Here is a 9,556-nt window from a genome sequence, read left to right on the forward strand (position 1 = left end):
GGGGGTAGTTGGATCATCATAAGATATGTGTATTTCTACTAGAATGACCTACCCTACGGCAGGTACCATATGATTGAGAAAGACTTGCCCTGCTTGGAGAGACTTTTGGTTTAATACAAAATCCCTGTCTCATCTTTAGTGGGTTCATTGTCTCGAATTCAAAACAATGAGGGATTCAAAAACGAAACTTCAGGTTGTTTACAATCATTCTAGGTTTTGAAATTCAAGAAAATCAAAAGTTCAGTTTGAGGATCAAAAGTCTATGCACAACTACATCCCTTTCAATGAGCAAATTGGAATTAGTGGGCGATAATGCCACATTTCATGAACTATATTTATTAGAGGAACGAGAAACACTAAACAACTAGTGTTTAACAATTGTATCATATTTTTGTAAAAATAAAGCATTTTTTAGCACATTAAAGTACTTCTTAGGGGACAACTGACAGATGTACTCATGATACATAATTGGTGTGTAGTAGGAATGGTTAACATTTCAGGTAATTAAAAAATTGTCTTCAGGTAAGAAATGAACCGAGAAATGACCTTGAGCTACAAGATAGCGACTGCGAGGCCACGAATTCAGGCTGCAAGGCCACACAATATAATCTACATCTGCATGAAGTGGCGAAAGGGATCATTTTGCGCTTAGAAAGTGATCCTATTTTTCATCATTGATTAAAAGGCCTTAATTTTTCTCTTAGTGTGTTTCGTATTTTTGTGAAGTGTCAATTCACCGTGTAGTTTTAACTCGATGTATGAATTCAGGCCTCAATGTGTCATCCATTTCCTCCTCCGATTTGAGGTCCCACTCCCATTGAAGAATGGCTTGCTGACGTTTCCACAGTTCCAAATAGGTTGTTGCTGCAATTGATATTGACGTCAAAAGGAATCAATATGTCTATTGGCTTGGCTTGATTAGAGCTCTAGGGAGGAGAGCGTCACTCCCACCGGGCCAATAAGATAATCAAAATGAACACAAATGACAACTATCTGGGCAGGGAGGGCACTATGTCTTGTGCTGTTTGTCGTGCCATCTAACAGTCAGGCTCGGAGTTGCAAAACATTTTAGTATCGAATCCTAAGAGAGAGGTTAAGGCAATGTGTGGTTGTTTTGCGCAACCCCTAACCACGAACTCTTAGAAATATGGACTGTGAACTTTTCGAATTAAGGTAAAAAAATAACATACCCAGATTTCTTCAATTACAGGCTGGTCATTTTTGTACTATTTATTTGTAAAGTGGTTCGTTTCAATGGTATGTTGTTCTAAGCTTATGTATGTAGCTGACTAAGAGGAGGCCGAAAATTCGAATTTTGTCATTGTTTTCTTCATAACTTTGGACATATCTCCTGAGTTGCCTAAGCATAGTTTTGGGGGTTCAAATTTGGCCACGTTCGTAGATTCAACAAGATCTTGCGATCAAATGAAGTGCTTATTTGGAATAAAGTAAACGGTTTAGGAGATCAGAAATGTTTGCTTCGCAGTCCGCATCTCTAGAAGTCCATGGGCTAACTCACCCTGCTTTCCTTGAATGCTAGCCTTGTGATCAAATAAATACTGAGAGCCTAAGTCATAATATTCGGGAAAAAGCAATTGATGAGTTTTGTTTTTTATAAAATAAGAGGTTTTTCAAATAAAAAAATGAATCAGTAATGACGAAGAGGTAACAATTAATGTTAGTTGTTGTTCTGACAAACAAGTGAGGGAGCTGCCATCTGAAAATCATCCAAATTCTTGTAACAGGCTTTGTGCACTTAGAATAAATACCGGATTCGCCCCTGTGGTACTCAATACATAATCCTAAGACCAGGTCAAAAGTTATGATCTATCCAACCTCACTGCACAAATCAACCATTACCACGTGTATTTGGAGTATCTCTAGAACCACTACAAATTCAGATCCTTGCTTCTCCATTGTTTGCTGCCACGGATGAAATACACTGTATTAAAAATGCAAAGGATGGACTTACCCCAGAATGACATGAAAATGGAGAAAAACACCGTGGCGTTATTGTCGAAAACGTAAGTGACTTTGGAAAGGAAGCAGGAATTCTTCAGGTTCCAATATGGACAATGATTGTCACATTGAGGACACATGACGGAATTGCCAATAGTGTCTTCATTACAGATATCTTCGCTAAAGATCAAATAGTATTCGTGTTAGCTCAATTTATTTTCCAAGAGTAATATATTCCACTTGGGGTTTACTCACCTTGCTTGATTCAGCTTCGTATCTATGGTCAAAATACCGAATGCGAAGCAAACCAAACCAACGATGGCTGGTACGATGAGAGCTTTGGTATAGAATCCCAGCCAGGCAAAGTAAAGGCCAATTTTCACACCAAAATATTTCTTGATTAGCCAAAGAGGTTGTTTCTTGTACCAATTCTTTAAAGTTGCCCACTGATCATAAAGTATCTGAAAAAGTCTCTAATGCAAGCTCATTCTTTTTAACCTAGATTTAACTTCAAACCGACCGAAAAAAACTTCACTTCTTTCAGATTAGCCACTCGGCATTTTTGTGGAAGCTTTGATCTTTCTTACCATTCTTTCATTCATGAATAGAATGTTGTTTCTTTTGTTTTTGTAATCATAATCTCCATCGTGCAACCCATATGCCGCAGAGAAAACATTTTTTCCGATCAAACGTTGGATGCCAGCCTAAAAGAAACATGTTCGTTCGTTCATGTTTATCAAGTAAAGATGCCAAGGTTAGCTCCTTGTCTTTATGTGCTCGTGTAAATTCCATTGTAAATCGATAGAAACATGTTAAAATTTTGAAAGGGTGTATAAATGAAGGATCTATTGGTCAATCCACCCTTGTCCAACATTGATTAAGGCTCCGACAAAGATAAGACTTTCAAAAGCTGTTGGTTGATTAGATCGGTAGGTAGTTAGCAACTTCAAAATGGAGACTTTCAGGGACTTTAATGAATTTGAAAAAAGGTAAATGGGGAATTGTCTTGAACAAGGCCACCTAATTTTACAGAAGATTTTGAAAGATTATATGTGCAGCGCAAGTAGTCATTTGCGCTCCAAACCAATTACGAGTGTGTGACTACTGTAGGATTGGTTCAAAAATAGCTGTATCATGCTTCAGCAGTAATCAAGACACTCGAATAATATGAGGGGTGCTTTTTCAACCTATATCGTTTGCCTGGTCGAACTACCTAGAAATTTCAAATTATGGTGACGTGTTCTTTTATTATCATTGATGGCTGCATAAAACCTTAGATTTTGAAAGGAGAAGGACCTGGATATGGAGTATTATTTTAGGCCACACCGGGCTGTCATTTGATTTTTGTGATGGGGATCAAATTTATAATCACGAGACGTTGCGACCAGGGCTAACAATTTACATTTTCAATGGCCTATGACATTACTGATGGAATTTCCGAAACCCGTTAGTCAGCCTCAAAAAGTAACCCTGTTTTTTCATCCGTCAAATCAGGGTTGTCTTTGTGCTCAAACCTAATTGTTTACGTTGCGATGGAATTGTCGGGTGGTTTCGCTATCCACGTTTTCTGGCAACCTTGAATTTGAAATTTGAGTTGATCCCATCACTACTTGATTCGTCATTGCATAGAGGAGGAGTTTCATCTTTGTTTTAAACATTTTTTTCATCATTACTTACCCTTCTGATTGGGTTTTAAGACTATAGGTTACATGTATGTTTAGGTTAGCCTAATCTCACAGAAGTGTAAGCATACTTCAACTTACTCATCCTACTTTTGGCAATGATTAAGTTTAAGCTCTAGGATATCTTCTAAGCTAAAATGATTTAAAGATTACTGTTCAGGTACCGAACGCATACTTGTACTACTCACTCTGTCTCTGGCTGAGTCGTCAAAAGACATCCTGTTGAGAATTTGCCAAACCAATTGGGTCCGTTGAATTTGAGACCACCTATTTGATCTCTCTTTAAGCACATATCTGGAAGAGCGATTGATAACCACCTTCACCAACTTATTGACTAAGATCTAAGGTAGTTCCTCACTTGTCCAAAATGTCCGGAAAGAAGCCGGGATGAAAAATATTGGGCTCAGTCGGTATCGAGTCACATTTGAACCAATTGCTGAACTCATTGGTTTTGAAACATTTGTCAGGCATGGCCTTCAAAAATTGATGAAACACAGGAAATATGAACGAACTAAATACCTAAAGGCATCACTCACTTTGAAAGCCCGATCTTTTGCGTAATGCGTGACAATGAAACTTTTGATGGGGGGCTTGAGATTCAATATTTTTCCGTTTCGATCCAATACATCCTCTGGGCCATGGATTTTGAGAAACGACGTTTTGTTGTCAAAGGCAACCTGAATAAGAAAAGTGTGCTCTTCTAAAGTCAAAAAATGGAGTCTCGGACGTTTTGCTAATTGCTTGGCAAAAAGGATCATCCATCCGACCCGAAGCTGAATAGACTCACCAACTTGTTTTCCAACTCTACGTGCAAACCAGCATTCATAATATTCTTAATAAAAGTATCTCTATAAAATTCTCTTTTTTCATGATGTTCGTCGTAAATATCGTGAAAGGCGAGGACCAGATCGATTCTTCTCTTTCCATCGGTAAAGAACAATGATGGGTCTTCTTGTGCTTTTTTATAACTCTCATTCTGAATTAGAAACGATAAAAGGTTGGTAAACACCAGCGTTTGCTCAGACTGTAAACTTACCATAGAGTTTAGGTTCAAATCAATCTTCCTTGAGTTAAGGAAATATTGTTCGCTTTTTACCAGCGGCTTGGCAGATCCTTTGGATTCGGCCATTTTTCTCAAGCGAACATAGAAACTTTCCATATACCTCTCATTAAAAATTCAAGACTTTCCATTCTCTTGGTTACGTAGGCAAATTTTAAAAGGGTATTTTCGAACACGTGAAGTATCAATAATAACCAAATTTTCAGGGTCTTTTTGCAATTATTTCATAAAGAAGAATATATTTCAAACTAGGTAAGGAAACATTTTTGACAGGCATGATGGCGATCCGTTTTTTATGGCAATCACTGCGATTAAGTCTATGAAAATGAAAAGCCAAGTCATAAGAGTGCGACTTTTTTCTGTTTGTGAACAGCTGATCACAATGGTAAGCAATAAAAAAAACAAATTCCAAGGATTTCGGTACCGTATTATGAGTAAATATGCGCAATTTAATAAAAAATGGATTGGTCGACCTAAGGAATCATTTTCATTTGGGGGTAAATGAGCTGCAACTGTAACGTCGTTCTTTCACAACGAATACTAAATGGATGCAAGCTACCCCAAAAGTGCGAAGTGAAGTGATCAAAAAGCTGCTATGCTAGTTGTTTTAAAGAGCCAATAGGGCTTGTCAAGTGAACGCGTTCATGACCAACTGACGCTATTCCATGGAGTAAAATCAAAGACAACATGCCCAGCCAAACCGCACTGTGCATGCATTGATTTTTGACATTTATTCCATTTTACGTGCTTGACTGAGCAAATAGCATTTGGTATTGAGCCAATTTGATAGAGTGTTCACGGAATTACTATAAACATGTTCATTTTGTTGGGTTTTGTAACACCGCTCACTCAAAATCACTTGGTTATTGAAAATTCAATGAGCGGATGGTGCGAGTTGACTGTGATGTTTGTCAATGTTCTCCCTCCCCAAAAGCCCCAATATCATAACAATACAAAAACGCATTTTTGCTTGAAATTCCTTTACTTGACATGCCCTATGGAACTTCTTCTGCATCCAAATGGGTTATCTTCGACATGTTGTTAACAGTGCCGCCAGGTCCCTCGCTCGCACTTTAGCTTAGATGTTTTCATTTTTGCATTGTGGCCTTTTTCGCCCGGAGCCAAGAAAGAGTGGGACAGCAAGTACAGGCAAAATGCAAAATAGTCTGAAAACATCTAAGCTAAAGTGTCAAAAACATTATAAGCAAAAGTTATAACTCTAAAAAGAAGAAAATGTAAAGATGGATTTGCAAAAAGTTAAACTTTTCAGAAGCGTAACAAAATTAAAGTGGATATTTTAAGATATTTCATTGAAATTTGCAAATTAGTACAAATAATCAGCCCACTGGTCTGTGTTTTCCAAGGCGGTTTATTTATTAAGCCTATGCCACAATACAGTTTTTGTATTTGGGGTGCTAGGGTCGGTCCGTATCAGATTGGTTCTCCGTCTGTAGGTGTGGTTAGCGTCTAAAAGTTCCCTTGAGAAAGGTCAGAGAGGATAATCGAACCGGGGACCCTTCACATGCTAGGAAACTGCGATGATCACTATACCACGTATTCTCGTTTTTTGTAACTAAAAAAGTTCATGGAAAATGGCAATACCTCCATCAACGAACTACACAATATGACATGTATGTTTCGAAAATTTTGTTGGTTAAAGGAACTCCATGTCCTTCAAGCAAAGCTAGGCAAAAATAAGAAGAAAAAAACTTTGAAAAGATGGACTTTGAGCAAATTAGCCTATCTTTTGCGGACTTCCGTACTAATACTGGGAATGGAATTCCAAGCACTTCAAATAAAAAGTTTATGCATTTTACTTAAGTATATACTCATATGATATCTGATATACCAACGAATTAGAGTTAGCGGTTCTGGCCAACCCTTGAATATAGGGTTACTCAGGAATTTTGCTCAGAAAATTGTCCAAGTCTGACTTCAAAGATGCTACTGGATACTACCTACATGCTCCCTATGAAAATTTGAGGGGAGCAAATTGAACAATGGAGAAGCCCGAGAAAGAAAAGACCTGCACTTCATTGTTCTACGAGTTTTTTTCGTATTTGGTGCCTTCAGTTGCATTATAGGTGAAAAAATAAAGTTTGAGCAACAAAGAATTATGAGGAGTTTTCAATTGAATTTGTTTGTTAAACTACTGACTTCTGTAAGGTTTACACAATAAGGAGCAAAATCCAACTCGTATTTTAAACGATTTTTTATTCCATTTGGGATCATACAATCGACGATCAGTCTTCACAATGTGAACATTGCCAGAAAATTTCCCTCTTCTAGCTCCTCAAGCTGAAGAAACGTGAACCGGGTTGATAAAATGATTAATATCATAAATTGAGCCTACTATCACAGTACTCAATGTTTGCTGGAATTCGAGCAAAGATAAACGGGGGATATTTTTGGCAGTTTTTATTTATTAGGAAAACTGATCAGCATATGTATCAAACGGACTTTTGGAGTCTGATTTTGGTACTTTAGTTGCGTGGTTACCATGTTGTAGCAGAGCGTTGAATTAATCATCAATGCTATCCTCGACACAATGAGCACCTTGAGACATGCAAAGAAATCATGAGTTTTTTTACCTACACCTTACATGTGTCCCGTTTTAGATTGGGCTGATTACATAGGAATGGATAGAGAGTAAAGGTAATTAAACTGTGTCAGACCAACATTTGGATGGATGAAACAAACCAAGCTTGAATCTCTGTCTGTAAAATGTGGCAAGCACCACACAGAATCCGTGCGAATTGATTTAAATGAACTTTTTCTCACTTCGCAAACTGATTATAATGTTTATAGCTTATCAAAAAACATTTTTTTTTGTGGACTTCCTTACCGCTACCGGGATTGGAATCCCAGCAGTTCAAGACGAGAAGATTATTTATCTATATATATTATTTGATCGACCAACGAATTGGAGTTGGCTGATCTGGCTAATCCTTGAATATAAGGTTGATCCGGAATTTTGTCAAAACCTTGTCCAAGTCTGACTTAAATCTTGCTACTGGATCAACGCCTACATAAGCCCTACGAATATTTGAGGGCAGCACATTGAACAATTGTTTTAACCAGCCTGGATTCTCGAGGGCTTGAAGGTGCTCTCAAAACGCACATTCAGCCTCTACGGTCACTAGCATTGACCCTAAATCCTGGTTGGGACAAAGCTCATGAATGCTTTTGAAAACGTACAATATCAGATACCTTTCGTACCTTCTCTGAGTACTGTACAATCCCAACCTTTTTAACCTCTCCCAATACGTGAGCTCTCTCATATCTTCAATGTTCCTAGTGAAACATCTTTGGACCTGCTCGAGCTTTTGCAAACCTGCTGAACTAATTGGAGCCCAAATGGGAGAGGCATATTCAAGATGCGGCTGAACAATCGACTTGTACAGAGTTAGCATCGTGACACTATCTCCGGACTTAAACGTGCGATATATCCACACATGTTTGAAAAGCCTTACCAACTTTCAACTGGCTATGGTCATCGAACTTTCCATTATCTTGGAGGACTACACCTAAATCTCTCATGGATGAGACCTGCTCAATGTCCTTACCTTCATCATCTAATAGTGGAGTGTCTAATGGCGTCGACCCAAAGGTCATTGAGCGGAATTTCATTCCATTCAAGGCCATGTTACTCGCAGCAACCCAGGAATAAATTTGGTCTAGGATCTTTGCCAGACAACCGGAATCCTGACATTCCTACCAACTACCAATTTTGTATCATCAGCGTAGGAAGAGATACTGACATTACTGCTACCAAGCTTCTGAAGCGGAGCAATGAAGATAATGAAAAGGAGAGGACCCAAAATGGAGCCTGAGGGACACCCGATTGACAACATGTATGTCACTAAGGGATCCCTCAACCTTAACTAATTGTTTCCTACCACAAATGAAACTTCTTAGCCAAGTGAAAACCTTGCCTTGGATCCCAATCTCATGGAGCCTGTTAACAAAAAGGCCACGATCTACCTTATAAAAGGCCTTGGCAAAGTCGAGATAAACTACATTCGACTGATTCATGGCTCTCCAGTCCGTCAATAACCTGCCTATATATGGCTCAATCCAGTTGGGAAACCGTCCCAAAAATGTGCTCGAAACCCATGCTGGTTAGGAGGAAGGACTTCAAATGGATATCAAGAAATTCAACAAGTTTGAACTTCAATGATCTTCTCAAACACTTCGCAATATCGAAGTGAGAGAAATTAGGCCTGTAGTTAGCTGGGGAGTGACTTATCTCCCCTTTGAAAATTGGAACAACATGAGCTACCTTCAGAAGAGGGGAAACTTGCCCTGGTCCCAAGATGCAACGCCATCAAGTTACGGGAGAAAACATGGGAGCAAGAACCTGTGAGCATCTCCATCAGAAACTGAGATGTCCACTCCATCAGGCGCCAGGGGAGCTTCGAGAGTTTCAAGTCTCAAAGTCCCTGATGGCCTCTAAAGCATACTGATCTGTGACTACAAGATCATCTAAATGCTCAGCTTGACAAGTTTGTCCAGTCCCAACAAAATCATCAATAGAGCAATGGACTGTTGCTTCCTAAACTCCGTGGAGTTGAAAAACACACTAGAGAAACTGATCTCCAAGTATGGTTGGCCATTAGCCCTACATTGTCCTATGGCTTCCCCATTCGACCTCAAAGGCCCTACAGGGTGTTTGATCTTTCTCTTAAGAGTTTGCATAAGAGAAAAACGCTTCGGATTCGACCTCACTCTTGAACCAACTCTACTTTCCTTTTCAACTGATCTGTCCTCAATGGAGGCCTTAATTTACCTGGATTTTAAATTCCAAACTTTCTTTGAAGAGCTAGAGCCCCAACTACTGGTTCAAAGTGCTCTG

At 38.9% G+C, this 9,556-nt stretch overlaps 1 protein-coding gene across 1 annotated transcript in view; it reads right to left on the reverse strand.

Moving 5' to 3' along the window:
- LOC131878113 (anoctamin-4-like) overlaps nucleotides 1–4,822 on the reverse strand; it is a 44,373-nt gene extending 39,551 nt beyond the window's left edge. The window contains exons 1-9 of the mRNA XM_059224015.1: nucleotides 4,678–4,822; nucleotides 4,429–4,617; nucleotides 4,178–4,318; nucleotides 4,000–4,115; nucleotides 3,830–3,935; nucleotides 2,547–2,663; nucleotides 2,215–2,420; nucleotides 1,973–2,139; nucleotides 738–864 (exon numbers count right to left, since the gene is read on the reverse strand). Of these exons, the coding sequence (XP_059079998.1) occupies nucleotides 738–864; nucleotides 1,973–2,139; nucleotides 2,215–2,420; nucleotides 2,547–2,663; nucleotides 3,830–3,935; nucleotides 4,000–4,115; nucleotides 4,178–4,318; nucleotides 4,429–4,617; nucleotides 4,678–4,800 (1,292 nt within the window). The 5' untranslated portion in view covers nucleotides 4,801–4,822. The remainder of the gene's footprint in view (nucleotides 1–737; nucleotides 865–1,972; nucleotides 2,140–2,214; nucleotides 2,421–2,546; nucleotides 2,664–3,829; nucleotides 3,936–3,999; nucleotides 4,116–4,177; nucleotides 4,319–4,428; nucleotides 4,618–4,677) is intronic.
- Nucleotides 4,823–9,556: the final 4,734 nt, after the last annotated feature.

Source organism: Tigriopus californicus, chromosome 3 (assembly GCF_007210705.1).
Source record: "Tigriopus californicus strain San Diego chromosome 3, Tcal_SD_v2.1, whole genome shotgun sequence".
NCBI classification, from domain to species: domain Eukaryota; kingdom Metazoa; phylum Arthropoda; class Copepoda; order Harpacticoida; family Harpacticidae; genus Tigriopus; species Tigriopus californicus.